This window comes from Eucyclogobius newberryi, unplaced genomic scaffold, assembly GCF_026437365.1.
Source record: "Eucyclogobius newberryi isolate DKJ021-1_F unplaced genomic scaffold, fEucNew1.0.hap1 SCAF_12, whole genome shotgun sequence".
Taxonomy (NCBI): Eukaryota; Metazoa; Chordata; class Actinopteri; order Gobiiformes; family Gobiidae; genus Eucyclogobius; species Eucyclogobius newberryi.
In genome coordinates, this window is record NW_027315746.1 from 12,632,806 (window position 1) to 12,652,635 (window position 19,830).

General features: G+C 39.0%; 1 protein-coding gene across 2 annotated transcripts in view; it reads left to right on the forward strand.

The window, feature by feature from the left end:
- pde1cb (phosphodiesterase 1C, calmodulin-dependent b) overlaps nt 1-19,830 on the forward strand; it is a 273,057-nt gene that overhangs the window by 32,740 nt on the left and 220,487 nt on the right. The window contains exon 1 of one of the 2 annotated variants that reach the window (XM_072440855.1): nt 7,351-7,479. The exons of the other annotated variant lie outside the window; for it this stretch is intronic. Within the exon in view, the coding sequence (XP_072296956.1) occupies nt 7,404-7,479 (76 nt within the window). The 5' untranslated portion in view covers nt 7,351-7,403. Of the gene's footprint in view, nt 1-7,350; nt 7,480-19,830 lie in introns of those variants that run through there. 2 annotated transcript variants of the gene reach the window in all.

Here is a 19,830-nt window from a genome sequence, read left to right on the forward strand (position 1 = left end):
GGGGATTGTATTACATTGCAAAGTTGACATATTTTTATAAAACAAAAATGCTTTCATTATTTTTACCATTAACATAAACAAGAGATACTTTTCATCATTGCCAAAAGGTCTCAATTCCTCCTACAAACCACCTGTTTTTGAGGATTGACTTACTTTGTAAGTAAAGAGCAATTTTATCTTCTTAAACAGTGACATAAGTTGGATTTGGCAGAATTTCTTAGCCATAAGGCATAAATGAAAAAAAAAGCCTGCTGATTGCTATCGTGAACTGCAGCTCTCCAAAGGAAAACTGCAGTTCACGCAAAGTTGTTCTCTCGCAACTTTTCTGAATGGCTTTTAAAGGACTGCCTTTAAGTAATTTTTGATTAAATAGATTTTTCAATTTAAAATGTCATCGATTAGAACTAGACAGCAGACAATGGGTGCTGTTCGCAGTGGTCCAAATGTACTTTATTCCTCACTTTCCTAATGCATTCCAAACATCCTCATTTTTCACTGCAATGATCGAAAAAGCAGGACTATTCTATCTTAGTATGTGATGTCACAACTTAAGTATCAATATTCAATGCAGTGATGGTCTACAGGACAAAAACGTGGACGTGGCCTCGGCTTGGAGCAACTAGCATGCTAACAGTGCAGTTTAAAGACAATTCAGTTTAATTCTGTAGGGTCCAAAATAACAACAAACAAATTCTACCCCAGGATTCTGACCTGCCCTCAATTTGAACTCTAAAGTAAGATAAGATAAGATAAAATGACCTTTATTTGTCCCACAATGGGGAAATTCCAGTGTTGCAACACAAAGTAGGTACAAAAGTAAATAATAAAAAACAGATAACTTATAAAAAACTTATAATGTAAACTAATAATAACGATAGTGACACTCTTATTTACAGCTGTTATATTGCACCAAGATGATTGACATTATGTCAAAGTATTGCACATGAATATGACAGTATTGCACATGAGTATGACAGTATTGCACATGAGTATGACAGTATTGCATATGAATATGACAGTATTGCACATGAGTATGACAGTATTGCACATGAATATGACAGTATTGCACATGAATATGACAGTATTGCACATGATTATAAAGATGAATGACACGTGTTCAGGGCTAACGGTGTTTGAGAGACTGACAGCAGCAGGAAGGAAAGACCTGCGAAACCTCTCCTTCACACAGCGAGGGTGTGTAAAAAAGAGTGAGCTCTTTTGAACGTTATGCATGAGTAATGCACAAAGAAAAAGACAAGGCAAGTTTATTTGTAGAGCACATTTCATACACAAGGCAATTCAAAGTGCTTCACACAGCAGGAAAAATGCATTAAAATCACAAAGAAATTACAGATACAATAAAATTAAAGGTGCAATGGACGATTTTTCGGCGATTTGAGAACGCAGGCGGAAGTGCGCATGCGCACTTCCCTGTGCGGACTGATACAACACACACGTGCGTTTGTTTATTAGCGCAACGGATCGCATCGCATCTCTCGTCTCCCGTAGATTTCTGTCCACTTCTGCGTCAGCTCGAACTGTCTTTCTCCGTCTTCATTTTGCCCCGTACACTGAGGGAACTATATTATGATAAATCCATGCGCTTAGGCACGCGGAAACGTGGGGACGAGCCTGACGCGGCTGCAGGTGAGCGGTAGGTGCGTTTTATGATTGATACGTGGCAGGACAAATGATTTATCCACGCCACGAGGAAATATGATAAAAAATTTGCTGAAAAAAATCGTCCATACCACCTTTAACTAATTAAAAACAATTTAAGTCATAAAAGAGAAGAGTGCAAAGAAAATCCTTTCAGTCACATGCACAGAAAAAGACAAGAGGCAGAGATAGAGCTAAATATTTGAGGTTCACTTGTTTGGACAGTACTGTAAATGTCAGAGTTCAGCTCACATGAGATGTTCGGGAGATGGTATGAGATGGTATGAGATGGTATGAGATGGTATGAGATGTATGAGATGTATGAGATGGTGTGAGAGGGTATGAGAGGGTATGAGATGGTATGAGATGGTATGAGATGGAATGAGATGTATGAGATGGTATGAGATGTATGAGGTGGTATGAGAGGGTATGAGATGGTATGAGGTGGTATGAGATGGTATGAGATGGTATGAGATGGTATGAGATGGTATGAGATGTATGAGAGGGTATGAGATGGTATGAGATGTATGAGATGGTATGAGATGGTATGAGGTGGTATGAGATGTATGAGAGGGTATGAGATGGTATGAGATGGTATGAGATGTATGAGATGGTATGAGATGGTATGAGGTGGTATGAGATGTATGAGAGGGTATGAGATGGTATGAGATGGTATGAGATGGTATGAGATGTATGAGATGGTATGAGATGGTATGAGGTGGTATGAGATGGTATGAGATGGTATGAGATGTATGAGAGGGTATGAGATGGTATGAGATGGTATGAGAGGGTATGAGATGGTATGAGAGGGTATGAGAGGGTATGAGATGGTATGAGATGGTATGAGATGTATGAGGTGGTATGAGAGGGTATGAGATGGTATGAGATGATATGAGAGGGTATGAGAGGGTATGAGACGGTATGAGAGGCTATGAGATGGTATGAGATGGTATGAGATGATATGAGAGGGTATGAGAGGGTATGAGATGGTATGAGATGTATGGGGTGGTATGAGAGGGTATGAGAGGCTATGAGATGGTATGAGATGGTATGAGATGATATGAGAGGGTATGAGAGGGTATGAGATGGTATGAGATGTATGAGGTGGTATGAGAGGGTATGAGAGGGTATGAGATGGTATGAGATGTATGCGGTGGTATGAGAGGGTATGAGATGGTATGAGATGGTATGAGATGTATGAGGTGGTATGAGAGGGTATGAGATGGTATGAGAGGGTATGAGATGGTATGAGATGGAATGAGAGGGCATGAGAGGGTTCGGTCATGCACAGAGGAAGGATAGTAAATATATGGAAAGAGAGACACAAATAATATGCAGCTTTAATGATAACATGGATAATGGTGAGGCAAACGATGGAGGCAAAGGATTTAATTTATTGAGTGTGTAAAAATAACAGCATATTATCATTATTGTCTCCAGAAACATAATCGTGTGCACAGTTGGAAAAAGACACATTTAGTTGTATACACATAAATCAAGACTAAACCAGCCCTAAATCCGACTGAAAAAACTTGACTGACAATCCCATTCTCATTGTGTTATTTACTCATTGTGTTGAGAAAATCCATCCAGTTTTGCTCCATTGAGGTTTGAGTTCCATTGTCACTGGACCGTTTTTGTCGGGTTTCTGTGTTTAGAAAAACAAGGAAAAAATGTCTCTCTTCATACTTGTTCTACATAAGCACAAATACACATCATCCAGTTGCATGGCTAGCTAAGTGTTGAAATACATACACCTCACTGTGCTATATACACACTACTTTCATAAGTAAATGACAATGAAAAGCCAATGATCTTGTGATCTTTGCAGGCCATTCTCAGCCCATGTATTACATTTTAAAGGAGTAAAAAGAACCTGCAGTTTCATTCACAGAAAGTAATATGATGGGAATCTAAAACATAAAAATAAAACTCTGCTAAATGTCAGATGTTGCTAATAAGGAGCGCTTTTTACTTTGTTGATGAGGCGTGTGCGTTAGTGTGAGAGGGTGCAGACGTGTGTGTTGGCTTTACGAGGACGTGTTATTGAAAGAATGAATATAGCGTCATTTCTAAAGGTAAGTAAGCTGTGTGTTTACTTCAATCAATGCAGCCTCCTGGAACCTTCTCTTCTAAGAGGGCTCTGTATACAGTAGCAACGTTGTCGGCTATGGCTGTCTGTTAGATCAATGTCATTGATTATTTCAGTTACAACAAACATTTTCAGTGTAATCTGGGTTTATCTACTGTACCTTCTGGCTAAAGTTTGAACTGGACAATGCATTAGTCTCATAGGTCATGGCCATTTTACTTAATTCAATCAAAACAAACCGGTAATGTATTCAACAATATATCTTCATTTGTCAAGAATCAATACCGTAAAGTATCACTTGATTTATTAGATTAGCATTGCCCATGAAATATTACTGCTGGTCGACTGACACTAAAAACATAGAATTGCTTTGAAAGTGAAATATGTTGTGAATGTGTATGAATTATACCTTATCCTGTAACATTTAAAGGTACATTATGTAATTGTTTCCTGCCAGCTGTATGTCTCCATGGAGATGTAATAATTACCTTGAAAACATATATTACTGTGATGGAACCCTAGAGCTCGATAATTTAATGTCATATTGTGGATCTGCCAAGCAAAGTAATAACATCTCCATGGAGACCAGCTGTTGGCGTACCTTTCACCAGAAAATTTACAAAGTCCGCCTTTAAGAAAAAATATAAAAAATATTGAGGGGTTGCACAATTTCTTTAAAAAAAATAGGGAAAAGATACTCGAGTAAAGGCTGAGGCGTTTGGCATGAAGCCATCCTCAGAGCACTTACAGTCTAGTGTTGTGTGCTGGCTTTTGTAGGATTCTACCAGGTGGACTCAAAGCCCAATTAAATAAGCGTTATTGTTTTCTGCCTTGTTGGCAGCTATAATTAACATATTTAATTAGCCCAAGGAACATTTCAAACTGAGTCATCATTTAGTCCATTTGGTGCCATAGTGTTCATGTTGAAATCCAGTACGTTTCTCTTTGCACCTTTAAGAATTGGGCATCATCTTATCTTAATATGATAACTACACATCAATTAGCCTAAACAAAGCATAAACGAAGACTTAATACATAATAAACTAGTGATTGTACTAACATTTTAAACTTTATTGCGATATTAAGGAAAATGTTCTCTAAATCAATTTTGATACCAAAATGAAAATTATGATTATTATTATTATTATTTAATGAAGTGACATTTTCAACACAAGCTAATAGTACTTTTCTTAGCAGTTCTTCTAACTCTTAAGATCATTTTAAAACTGTGCTGGAAAGGCCATTTATTATTTTTTTGTATTAATACTTCCTCAAATGAGTATGAGTATTTTTTTAGTATAGATTAGAATCTGATTTTAGACACTTTTGACAACCCTGTAATAAACAAAATGTTTAGTAATATATTTTAGGCTTAGTAACTACTTCAGTAACGAGTTAGGTTTAAGTAGTAACCAAGCCTGAAGCATTCTTTATAAAACATTTGTTCATTATGAATTAATTCTTAATTAATGCTTTATTAAGGCTAGTTTTAATGTTTTGTTGGGATATTTTTCGTTCGCCTCACATACATTTGAAGTCCAAAATATTTACTCTTATTGAATTTTTCATAAAGCTGTGAATCATGCTTAAAATCCATGCCAGTCAATTTAAGTCATAAAATATTGTAGAAAAAGTCAGTTACAAACATGCATTGATCAAAGATAACATGTTCATCTCAAATACAGAGCAGATAAAACCACCACAGCAGATACAATGACCACACATACAACACAAGGGATTCACATCTCAAAACTAGAAAGAAATGAAACCACTGTGTTCAAAAATACCAAAGCTTTAATCATGCAGAAGGTTTTTTTTCTTTTCACCAGACGCTGCTGCTGTGGACTCGCTATAGAAGTAACTTATGCTAAATGAAAAGCATTGGCATTGATATAATGACTAGTTTGAGCTCAATACAGGCAATCATCTGTGGCTGTCTATCTGCAGTCTATCTGTTTCCTTTCTTAGACAAAGGAACAGTGACTAAACCAGAGGCAGTTCAATAAATGTGTTTCTCCCGTGGAACTCCAACGTTTCACACCAACAGCACCTTCGATACTGCTGGCTTTGTATAGCTAACATTAAAAGAATATGGTAAGGAAAAAGCACTCAACCACAACTAAGACAGGACTAAACCAGGACTAAACCAGGACTGAACCAGGACTAAACCAGGACTGAACCAGGACTAAACCAGGACTAAACCAGGACTGAACCAGGACTGAACCAGGACTAAACCAGGACTGAACCAGGACTAAACCAGAACTAAACCAGGACTAAACCAGGACTAAACTAGGACTGAACCGGGACTAAACCAGAACTAAACCAGGACTGAACCAGGACTAAACTAGGACTGAACCAGGACTAAACCAGAACTAAACCAGGACTGAACCAGGACTAAACCAGAACTAAACCAGGACTGAACCAGGACTAAACTAGGACTGAACCAGGACTAAACTAGGACTGAACCAGGACTGAACCAGGACTAAACCAGAACTAAACCAGGACTAAACCAGAACTAAACCAGGACTACGCTGCATCTGCACAACCAGGGCTAAATCAGGTGTTGTACAGTTTTACTTTAAACCAGGGCTAAATCAGGTTTTGTGCAGTTTTACTTTAAACCAGGGCTAAATCAGGTTTTGTACAGTTTTACTTTAAACCAGGGCTAAATCAAATCCTAACCAATGACAACCAGGACTAGGTGAGTATTAAAACTACAGATGGGTTGAGACTAAAGGAGTTCTAAATCAGGACTAAACCAGGCCGACACAAGACAAATTTAAGAATGACTAAGTGTAAATTGGCACAAAACTATGACTAAAAAAAGTCTAAACCATGACCTTGATTTAACAAGAACTAAGCCAGGAGTGAGAACCAAAATAATATAACTACTTCAAGACTCAGGTCAAAAATAAACTCCTCAAAGTTTATTTAAGTTGTTGTAATGTCACGTTGGATCTTTTCTTGTTTAATCAATATTATGTTCAGGAATAGGAAAGAAAACAAGTTAACATAAATACATACAACACAATTAAATCATGACTGCCCCTCTGGTTCACACACCCCTTTTTGAAAACCCTTTGTAACAGACCCACTGTAATAGACTCACACTATAGATCCCTTTAGGAGGAGTGGCATTTGTTTTAAAGGACCTCGGGAGATGTGTATTGTGCCACAGCCAACCACACATCTACTCTACCTCAGGAAGAGAGAGAGACAGCGAGAGAGAGAGAGAGAGAGAGAGAGAGAGAGAGAGAGAGAGAGCAAGAACGAAAGAGGAAGGAGAGAGTGAGGGAGGGAAGGAGAGAGTGAGGGAGGGAAGGAGGGAGGGAGCGGAGGAGAGGAGCTTTGTACAGACAAGCCAGAAGAAAAACAAATCAAGTGCCATAAGCCTCTTGAAATGAGCCAGTTGAGGTGTGAAAAGGAAAAGCCATGTTGAACAAAAGACCAGGGGGAGGAGAGTGAGAGAGAGAGGGGGGGACATTCTCCGGAGAGAGTTGAGAGAAGAGTCCGCTTACTTGCTTTTTCTTTTTCTTTTTTTTTTTTTGGGTGCGAGTTGCTAGTGGAGTTGTGACTGGATAACAACGACACAAAAGAGGAGAGAGGAAAGAGGACGCGGGTTCCAAAGAGAAGTGCGGAGGGTCCTTGAGCCATGGAGGCGAGGAAGCATCGCTTTAGGAAAGGGAGGAGTGCCACCTTCAGCATCGACGGGTTCAACATCACTATCGGTAAGAGTCTGTGGAGTTTCGGGTGCGCGCGAGGAGAGCGAGGAGAGCGAGGAGAGCGAGGAGCCTCAACAGCTGCATCTCAAACCACTGCACGGCGCTGCCCTTTCGAGCGCCGCGTGGGGTTGAAGTTGATTCTTGTTCCATATAATGTAAGTCGTCCATGGAAACAGGGGAAGAGGCAAGGCAAAAAGGGCACAACAGACACACCGCACAGTGCACAATTCGCACGCAAAGTGAGCGAAAGCGCTTTGCAGAACAAGAAGCGTGCGTTAGCGTTGCAAATGTCAATGAACGTGCGAAAGAAGCGAGATTGATTTTAAGCAGGGAGCGTTTGTTTCTCATTCAGAGTGGAGCGTGCTGTGACGTCACCGGGATTAGCCCCATTGTCTTGACAACCAAAGTGTTGATGAACTTATGTGGCACTTTTCGAATGCGTGTGTTTTGTGCGGCGCTCGGGAGAAGAGGAAAGTCAAAAGGGTATGATGAAGGAGAGGGGGAGAGGAAGAGAGGAAGAGAGGAAGAGAGGAAGAGAGGGGAGTGAGAGGTGTGAGAAGTGGGTTAGAAAATAGAAACGCTTTTGAATGAGGCGGCGGAGGATTCAGAGGAAGTCTGTCAAGTTGTTATCCGGCTTTAAGTTTCAGCTGAGTTGAGGAATAGTTCAAACTGGATCAAACTTAATCACATTTGAATAAACACCTTGCTATTATGTTATTTTGAGCTTATTCGGTGAAAGCCTGAAAGCCTGTGTGTCGAATATAGAGTTGTGGTTATGTAACGTTCTATTATGTGCATTGATAGTGCTTAGATATTTTTAGAATGAACTTAAATACATACTACATACATATAAACTGGGCACATCAGATTGTTGTGTGAGAGCGTGTTTAGTTTAAAGGCGCTCCATGTCACTTTTCAGGCTGAATCCGTCTTGCATTTATTCAATTACAAGTGTTTTTAAGGCCAAAAATAGCTTGGAGTGGGCTCGCCTCGTCGCAGAGCTGACCCGGAGCTTGGCCCGGTGCGCCTGCTTGTCTCTCCATCAATAAGTCTAATGTCATATGGTGAAACATTCCAACCAAATCAATGACATTACTATGAAGATCAGCGCGGGCGGTCCCTCCCCACGAAAAATTACATTACATTTCAATTCATCTTTGTCGTCGTTGTAGAGGAACAACTACACGTACTTGTCTAATCAATCAGATCACGCACTTTCTATCATTCAAACATTCATTTCTGTCAGTTCAGTTCAATAATGTCCATGCTTTAATGTAATAGTATTACTTTATAACATTACTTATCCTTAACAAAGCATAAACAAAGAGTTAAAATCCATAATGAAAATATACAGTAGTTTATCAAGAATGATTCAGGTTTAGTAACTGTTTAAGTAAGTTATGAAGTATAAATTGACTAGATACTAAGCCTGAATCACTCTTAACACACACTTTGTTCATTATGAAGTCTTTGTTTATGCTCTAATAAGGCTATTAAAAGTAGTTATAGTGTTACAAAGTTCAGGAGTGCACCTTTAAGCATGTCTGACACTCTTTTATCCACTGCTGCTTCATACACATAGTAATACTTAAACCAACGAGGTAATCGGAACCCAGAAATAACAAAATTGGCACGAGTCCATCTTAATCTTAGGTGAGAGTAAAGTGTAATCGGCCTGTTGCCATGGTGCCTGGTGTGGTGCCCCAGGAGACACCAAACAGCTGCTCGGCGTCACCACAGCCAAAACCACTGCAGGAGTTGAGTCTTAAAGGCCTGTATTAACTCAAATTTCACTGTCTAATAGATGACAATAGACTTTATGAATGATAATGTAAAGGTCATTTGACATAAACAGCCAGGTTTACTTTTTAGAGTATAGATTAAACTGCAGTAACTTTCTATGGCAAATATCTGTGGGTTTTCTTTTTGGATTTGGTCTGACATCGTCTCAAAGTCTTTAACGTGTATGTTTGATTCATTTTTTTATTTCTATATTTTAGGACTGTGGTTCTCAACTACTTCTTTTGGAACTCAACTTTGCCCTTTTCATTTAACAGTGACCTACCAGAACTTGTCATGATGTATTAGGCTGTCAAAATACTTTCTAAAAACATTCTCACACTCCACATCTGATCTTGATGTCATTTTTCAGAGCATTTTTTAACCACTTCCTCCATGACTTAAATCATGCAAGCGAGCGTCCCACTTTTGTAACTGCCCAACAAGTCGAGGCTTAATGCTGCGGTCCAGGCAACAAGAGGTTTGCTTATTTCTCACGAGAACATTACGAGTTCTGATCCAGCTGAACTACACTTTATACATCGTATTTATGTTTTATTGCACTTTTCTGTATAGCACTTTGGGCCATTTTTGCCATTGTTGTAATATGTCACTGTTTATTGGGGCTGATTATTGCCTCATGATACTCAGAGCTTGTCCTGCTACTTGGGTATCGCTTAAACTCGTGTTAAATGTTTACAAAAATGATGGTGTGATTATGTAGGGTAAAAAAATGCATCGTCTATCACGATGACTTAATCAAATAAGTCACTTTTTCAGCTCAACAGCTCCTCAAAGCAGCGATAAGCACACAAGCGTACAACTAAGTACATGAACATGATTTAAATGTGGCACAATTCACATCTCTTTATCAATACTTTTTACTATTTATCTCGTATGTGAAGTCCCTCGACCATCTTCAGCGGTTTGAGCCCCGTTCCAGGGCATTTTTACAGGAGTTGGGAAAAAATGTGTTAGTTCATAAAAAGCCAAATATACATAGAGCCAGCAAAATATGTGTGCGTGCATGTGTGGCAGAGCAATGACATGGAGACGAGCAGGTGACGAGCAGCAGACACGCTGCATAGTGCATGTTTTAACGTGAGCAGACCTGGTGTCAAAAAGTGATTTATTTTTAAACCGTGGGCTGCGGTGTGGTCGCCGTGGGCAGCCTCTGCACGCTGCACTTCTTATAACCAATATTTTCATGAGGAGGCATCTTTTTCAGCTCAAATGTGATGGTTTCCTTTGGGGGGACTGAACGCGGAAGGTAAAGTAAAGCAAGACAAATTGGAAATACATGTCAGTAAAGATTTTTGCTGTGACTGAATAAGGTTGAGTTGAAATATATTCACTGGCTGTGAGAAGACGTGTGTGAGGAAAGCTCTTTATGCCACTGGCCTTGAACACCGAGCACACGCGCTGCAAATGAGACACAAGCGTTCATACTTTTCTGATAACCAGATGTGCAATTCTTTGTGTACTAAAATATTGCAGAAACTTCTATCGAAAATACAGATTTATTCATCGTTATTCATTGTTTGATGAATGAATGGTTGCGTTTGGGCCGGACCGATAATATCTATTATGGACACTTACATTGTTTTAAAGCTTGGACTCTCTAATCTAATCTACTTCATGCTAAAGTGTTACTGTATGTTCATTCCTCTGTCTCCTGCTCTGCTCATAAGAATATCAGAACTGTATATCAGAATTGTATATCAGTTTCAAAATCAACCTCGATTTCACAATTTTGCATTTTTCATTTACAATGAATTGATTTCATTCACTTTATTGTCCAGCCCTACCTTGATTGGGCTGTACCATTTGCCACAGTACATCAAATGGAGATGGATTTATGGTGATTGAAGGATTACATGCAACTAAAAATATTCATGTACGACCGTTACGAAATTGAAATATGAAATATTAAAAAAAAGTTTTACTTATAATTTATCTTCTACCTTATTTGTTACTCACTGTGATTGCTTTAAAGATGCACTTATGTTTCTGATGGTGGTACGTCTGCCGACCTATTGATGTCAACACTGCATCTGGAGGATGAAATCTGTATGTTCACTCTAGGCTGTGTCAAAAAGTCTCAAAACAAAGGATCCCTCTTCTGTAACATTCCTCTCACGAAGATAAGTTTAATGCCAAACTGTGGAACATTCCAGGCAAAGCAACAATATGGTTTGTCTTTTTGTCACATAGATTTAGATTATTCTTAAAAACAATAGCCAATGATAATAGTTTACATACTGTATACCTGTTGTAAACTTGAATAATAAAATCAAGAAAACTATAACCAGGTTCTTACATTACATTAAAGTGAAAATGGTGCGTTCAAGTAAAATCACAATACTCTGAAATGCTAAAATTGAGCTTGAGAAAAGGTCAAAATTCTATTGAAAAGTTTGCTATTTAAATTTCACACCTGCTTTATGGTGAATATCTGGACTTTTAAATATAAACACTGTCTTTATTTGTTCTCTTAATTGTGTAAATGTTTTTTTATGATTTGTGTGCTGTCATATTTTTCACTTTACCCCAGGTTCCCCTTGAAAAAGTGCATTCTCAGTGGATTCTCACCTGGTTAAATAAAGGCTAATTCAATAAAAATACAATTACTGGGCCTATTCACATGAAACAAAAAACAGACATCTTTTCGGCCAGTATAAATAAACTAAAGTTCACAATTATTTTCTTCACAATAGCTTTCGAAAGCAGTCAGTTGAAAGGACTTTGACACGTCTATGGAGCCAGTTCAAGACAAATAATAATACGTTTCAACAAGTTTGGACCATAAGTTAGGATATTTCTGTCAAAAATGGTACAACTCTGAATTCACAATATGACATTGTCCAATTAGAACTTGATCCATTGGTCTGTCAGTTCCTAAAACCCATTTGCTTTCTCATCATTTTCACATCTCTTGCGACCTGCTGATGCCTCCATTTGTTGTGACACCAACATCTTCTATTGTCCACCGTCTCATCGATGCAACCTGCATGCAATCGGCAATAAAAGGCAACAAGAACAATCAAATTCAAAGCAGGAAGCCCTTAACTTTACCACATATTCCAGAAACGTTAAAAGCGTCCTTAACCCTTTTTACAACCCCACACGAGCGGCAGCCATCGCATTTTCCGCTCTCATGGCCACATCATTTTTATACCACCATCAACAACAACACGTGGCTGCAGATGCGGTCGCCATGGAAACCCCCAAGTGTCACAATCAATGGCTTGACGCTGCGCCCGGGTTTTTCTCCCATCGCCTCCTCTGAAGCGTGACTCCAGCGCTCGAGCCGCTCATTGACCTCGCTGGACTCCTTGTGTTCGCTTGTTTATTAGACGCTCACTGTAGAAAGACGAGCAGCTCTGGCTCTGCTTCCCACGCGCACAGATGTCTGGTCACGTCAAGGTCTCCGGCTGCAGGGTGTGTTGTTGTTGTTGTTGTGGTGGTGGTGTGGTAGTCGGTGTTCTGAATAGGAACGCCAGGATTAATCTGTAATAAAGCTGTAATAATTGATGAATCAGGTCACAATACACTGCCTGTCCGAAAATGAAGCCGCAGCGGCCTCTAGTTTTGATTACAGCACTCGTTTGCTGTTTAATAAGCTTATTCAGTGTCAAAAGATGCATCTATTTTATTAACTAAGATGGTGTATTGATGATGTGAGAGAGTGACCACTGCACAAAGAGAGTGACCACTGCACAAAGAGAGTGACCACTGCACAAAGAGAGTGACCACTGCACAAAGAGAGTGACCACTGCACAAAGAGAGTGACCACTGCACAAAGAGAGGGACAACTGCACAAAGAGAGTGACAACTGCACAAAGAGAGTGACCACTGCACAAAGAGAGTGACCACAGCACAAAGAGAGTGACCACTGCACAAAGAGAGTGACCACTGCACAAAGAGAGTGACCACTGCACAAAGAGAGGGACCACTGCACAAAGAGAGTGACCACTGCACAAAGCCTTCTGCAGCTCAAACACTCTCACTGGGGCTCAGATCTGTAGTACATTTGTTTCTGCTTCTCATTAGATGTTTTCTCTGCTCGATGCCAATGATTTGACCCTTCGCAAACACACTGACATCGTTCCCATGACCACGGGATTTGTCTTTCCACGTGGTTGTTTCAGAAATGAGAAGCCGCTCACTGCATCTGTCAGTTAAATACTGTGTTGCAGCTGAATCACCCATGAAGCAGTTATCCAAAAGGAGGCTTGGACCTGCTGTATTTGTTTAGGTAAATCCTAGCATCAACAGGCAGTGTAGTAATTGTCCGAATAGAAGTAAATGTGAGAATTTCAGATGCAAAAATGTGTAATTTCAATTAAATTTGTTCTTCAAAAAAGCAAACCCAAATGTCAAGTGCTTTTGCTGTTTACATCACATTCACTTTATCGTTTGAAGTTGATTTAATTGCTGGTCACACTAGAGGTATTAGGCAACAGTTTTATAATAACCATGCCATAATTAGCCTTAACGAAGCATGAAAAAAGACAGTGGTTGAGTGGTTAAGGCACAGCACACATATGCCGGCCGGCTGAATAAAAGTAAAACATGTTTCTGTTATGTTGTAGGGTTGTCAAAAAGCGGGTATTGTTCTGTACTAAAACTGTAGTAGAAAAAGCTTCAGTTGTAGTCATCTGGACTCAGTTTGAAAAAATAGACGTTTCGGCTCTCATCCAAGAGTCATTGTCAATAGAAGAATTTAGATCGAGAACTCCGATATTAATACTGTTCTGTGGTAAGACCCACCCATTGGGCGGAGCCTTCCTGAAGTAGAAAGAGTTGTTTGTTTCAACAGAAACTCCCCCCTTGTATCTACCGAGCTAGCCTATTCAGAATCTTAATGGGCTATTAGAAACCTCTTTGTCTTTGTGAGACCCTGGCTCAACCACCCTGAGTACCTGATTAGCATCCGAATGTCCTTGTCCTGGTCCTCTACCTTTCCAGGGGTTCAGTAACCCATTATAAATAACAGGAAGATTAAACCTTAGCCCTCCATTTCTGTTTAAAGAAGGTCTTTCTTTTTTAACAAAAATAGCTTCCTTGACTCCTTTTTCAAACCATCTTTTTTGAGATGCCCTCTCAGCCTGTGGTTACCCCGCTTGGGCCCTCAACAGAGTGAAGAGAACCAAAAAGCAGGACAAAAGGGAAACTGAACAGAGAAGGAAGGGTGTTTCTATCCCTTATGTGTCTGGCCTGTCGGAAAAACTGCAGAGAATTTTTAGACAACACGAAGTCCCTGTTTATTTTAAACCAGGAAACACTTTAAGACAAAAACTGGTTCACCCAAAGGACAAGTTGCCGACTCAAAAACAGAGCAATGTAGTTTATTCGATCCAATGCAGTGAAGAAAGCTGTAAAGAACGGTACATAGGTGAGACAAAACAGCCTCTACACAAGAGGCTTTAACAGCACAGAAGAAATACAAGTTCAGGACCACAGAGTGCCGTGCATCTCCATCTTGAAGCCTCTAATCACTCGTTTGAAGACGGTGAGGTGAAGGTTTTAAGCAGGGAGAAAAGATGGTTTGAAAGAGGAGTCAAGGAAGCTATTTTTGTTAAAAAAGAAAGACCTTCTTTAAACAGAAATGGAGGGCTAAGGTTTAATCTTCCTGTTATTTATAATGGGTTACTGAACCCCTGGAAAGGTAGAGGACATTCAGATGCTAATCAGGTACTCAGGGTGGTTGAGCCAGGGTCTCACAAAGACAAAGAGGTTTTAACAGCCCATTAAGATTCTGAATAGGCTAGCTCGGTAGATACAAGGGGGGAGTTTCTGTTGAAACAAACAACTCTTTCTACTTCAGGAAGGCTCCTCCCAATGGGCGGGTCTTACCACAGAACAGTAGTAATATCGGAGTTCTCGATCTAAATTCTTTTATTGACAATGACTCTTGGATGAGAGTCGAAACGTCTATTTTTTCAAACTGAGTCCAGATGACTACAACTGAAGCTTTTTCTACTATGGAACACGCCTGGACGAATGAGGGATTACACCGACATGTACTAAAACTGACATAAAAAATACTAATTTGATTTAAAAAGCAAACAAACAAACGAAAACGCAAAGAGACTTTCAGCAAATGGAGGAAGTTCTGCAATTTATTTAAAGCTGTAGAGCAACAGAAGCATTTTGTGTTTGTCTGTGTGTTTCCTTTTCTTCATTGTTCTCATAACATCACAATCAAACAGAAAGAATGATTTGACGTCTTTTGTTTGATGAATACAATTTCTTTTCATCATTGGCTATTTCTAACTCTTTTGTGGTTGTTATTCTTTCAAAATCGATTTTAGATGGACAATACTGACCGTGTGAATGGCCCCTCCTCCTCTCTTGACCAAAATCATGTTACTGTAATAATTTGCCTAATTTATGTGGCGATATCGAGCGAGCGAAACCGCATGGAAATGTGACCCTCGCCAAATGATAATTGCTTGTAGGTTTTCTAAGTGGTGCCAGTTCAGAGGCAGTTAATTGTGTTCATTGGCGTCTGTTTCCCCTTTGCGTGCAGAGTATCGAACCAATTACACAGATGCATATACCCCACAAGCCTACATGATATTTGTCTAGCTTTGCAGTTTGAATTGCCACATATTTTCTTAAATGTTAGCTTTGTGAACATAAAAAAACAAGACTCACGCTCTCTGAAACATATACTGTAGGTTTACGCTGTATAATTAGACTCCATTGGGAAAAGAGTAGAAAAATATGGTTGATCCTGAGACAGAGCTCTGGACAGTTACAAGTAAATTCAAGCACAAATAAACTATTACCGGTATTGTTATTTTGGAGAAACATTTTCCTACCGTTTTCTGAAAAAGTGTATTGTTCGATAACAGGTATTCTATTGTATAATTACTAGAATAAAAATAGAACGGCAAAAGGCTGTAGTCGACTTTTTGACACATAAATGTATTTATGTATTTGACAGGGACAATGCATCGTACATAGTTACAAAACAAAGCTTGCAGCCGATGTGATGAGATAAGATAATCCTTTATTGTTCACACATGGGGAAATTTCATTGTTGCAACGCAGGTAGATACAGAGGAAAAGGACAGATAACTTATAGGAAGTTTAAAAACACTCTTAATAGAAGAACTCTTATAAACAAAACTCTTATAAACAAAAACTCCTATAGACAAAACCTCTCATTTCCTAGTAAGGAATGGAGGGGAAACATAAATAAAAATAAAAATAAAATGAAAAACAGCTAGCGTAAGACAAGATAATACTAATGCATTCAAAGTTTATAGCCAGCGCTAATTTTCAACTCCTGTCCCTGTTTGGGCATTTCTAAATCCCCCACAGATATAAAACACATTAAAACACATTTCCATTATTGTACATAAATCAGAGATAACTCATTCTTCTTCACTCGTACACGTCACACATGCATTGTCACTTATGCACGTTCATAACACTTACAGGTGGGGACAGTTTTGATTTTCTTTCTTTCAGCCCTTCAGTCTGGAGCTGAACATATTTACTTCCGAGATGCACTTTACTTCAGGGGGTAATGAATTCCAGAGTTTACAGCTCTTAAAGGAGAAGGATGATGACGTCTAAAAATTGGTCTAAAATTGTCCAATTTCAAGTTACATCTTCCCCATTTTGTTACGTCAATTATAATGTTGGTCCAGTTCTTGATCATCGGCGCAGTTCTGGAAAAGCAACTATTTATAGAGAAACATTCTAGGAAACTGTAAAGAAAGTGTATTTATATGTAAAAGGTCAATTGAAATACATGATTCACTGACAATTCTTCAGCTAACTCATTTTATGACATCTGTTTTCTGCTGTTGTTCCATATCAATCCTTATAATCTGAGTAAATAAAATAATTAGTTCACAAAAAAGAAATGTATTTAAAACCAGCGACTGATTAATCATCTATAATAATACACAGCAGTGCTACTAAAGAAGTAAGTCTTCATTAACCTCCTTCACTTTTCTCCCCGAGAGTCAAGGTGTTGACACGTCGGGCCTCATTAGCTCTTATTTACACATACATTCACTGCATGTATTTGTGCTTCTCCCAAAAGTCTATCAGCGAGTTGTTCATTTGTGGACGTGTGAGAAATGCAATTTATTGAGATTATTTCACTTGATTTAAGATGAACAAACGTGATTAGCCGCACTATGCTTGTGGTTGTTTTGCAGATGACATCACAGCGTTCTGGATTTCAGCAGCGAGTTGCAAAAACACATGAGAGTCAATGGTGAATCATGAAATTCTCTCCTGTAGCAGCTTAAATGAAATGTGAAAGACGTGCTGCAGTCGGACTCTGCGATTGTTTAGTTTGTGTCCGATCTACTTCTATAAAGTTGTAGAAAACCAGTTAAACAACAGCAACACTGCTACTGCGCTCACATTATCACTGATACGGACACACACTGGAAATGATTAGCTCTCTCCTTAAGTTGTGTGTTGAGGAAATAATAGTTGTTTTCCCCTTACCATTAGTAAAAAAGCTGGCTAAGCTCTGCACATTCAGACAAACAAACTACTTTCAGTATAAATTTAGTTTGAGCAAATGTAAGTGAAGAAATACATACTCAGTCAGAATATGGTCGAGCATTTTGTCATTATGTTATATTACCTTGTTGGAGTAATGTTTGAATTGAAGTTAAAGTACATATGACAGGTTGGATTAAATGTAGTAAATGTAGCGAACAAAATTATAGTTGTTATTGGGTAAGTTGATATTTAATTTTATGATATTTCTTCCTGGTTGTACATGAACAGCAGATGTGACATGGCTAATGCAAGAGTGTCAGGTCCTGAGGGACGGTCTACTGTGATTGCTTGTTCAAAGTAAAAGTAAAGTAAAGTAAAGTAAAGGGTAATGGGTAAGATTAGGAATGGGTTAGAGTAAAGGGAAATGTTCTTATGGTTTAGCATAAACAAGGGCCAAATATATAATAATATGCACATTTTGTAAGGTGGAAACACAGTAATAGACAGAGGAACTCAGCACTTCTTTCAGTGATTTCCAACTAATTTAATTTTTCTTCACAAAAGGTAAATTTACTGATGTAAAACTGATGAATATTTACGTTGTGTACAATACCACCAAACAAAACAAAACAATATTTAGAAAAACACGTCATATGCACTGTAAGGGACAAAATGATCAAGTTGTTTTTGAAACGTGATTTCAATTTGAAATTACAATTATGTCTATTTGTATGTGAAACTATATTTTAGGGTCAATTGCATGTGAGAAACACACGGAAATCATTTATGGCGAGGGGCCTTGAATCATTTTTTATCTCTCCCTCAGATATAATGCAGCTTTATTTCACAATGACATTTAATACCCGTCTCCATGGCGACGCAGTGTTTACCATCCACCACAAGCCAGATTCACTCCTCAACCTGACATTTCTGCAACTACAGCTCTGAATTAGCACATACAACGCATTTTGTTATTACTGGTACATTTCCAGCTCTACAAAATCACCCCTGATGTGCCAAACTACTCGTCCTGCAATGCTTGAATAAAAGAGCCAAATACGTCACAAAAAAACTTTAATTTTCCTTATATAGTCTGCCACAGGAAACAGGATTAAAGTAAAGGATATTTGCATTCACCTACATACATTTTTTACTGCAGCTGTGTACTAATACTACTTGTCTTGACAGATGCTATTTGTCTACAAGTTCAATCTTTGTGTACTTTTAAGATTCTAAAGTCAAGCCTGTATTTGTCCCTTGAGTGTTTCGAACTCTGTTGCCTCCTTCAGAAGTGTCAGTGATGTTGCAGTGAGGAAAGATGGTACTTCCTTCTGTAGTTGTCAGCAATGGTGGACTAGACCTGGTGTTGTTCCCCTTGTCGCTTAATGGCTTGTGTCAATTAACACCACTTGAAGAAGGTGAAATGTGATGACTTAATCAACTTGTGGTGTGCCCCAAGGGTCGATCCTGGGATCTCTTCTATTCAACCTATACATGTTGCTGTTAGGTCAGTTGATGTGGTGTGCCCCACTGTTAGGTCAGTTGATGTGGTGTGCCCCACTGTTAGGTCAGTTGATGTGGTGTGCCCCACTGTTAGGTCAGGTGTGCCCCACTGTTAGGTCAGTTGATGTGGTGTGCCCCACTGTTAGGTCAGTTGATGTGGTGTGCCCCACTGTTAGGTCAGGTGTGCCCCACTGTTAGGTCAGTTGATGTGGTGTGCCCCACTGTTAGGTCAGTTGATGTGGTGTGCCCCACTGTTAGGTCAGTTGATGTGGTGTGTCACGTCACGACTCAGATCTATGTCTCGCTGACGGCAGGTGAATATGGACCAGTGGATTTGTCATTGCAGCCAACAGATCAGTGTCTGGATGCAAAATAATTTGCTCCAGCTAAACTCTGACTTTTTAAGTGGCTCACAATACCAAAGAAAACGTGTTAGTAGTATTGTAGAAAAATACTCAGATACTCAAATACTTTTTTTGCAAACACGATGTAGAAAAAGATTCAGTTGTAGTCATCTGGACTCTATTTTTTTGCCAAAACGAAAGTACCATTAATATCTTACTCTGAAACCTACAAATCAAGTTAGACATT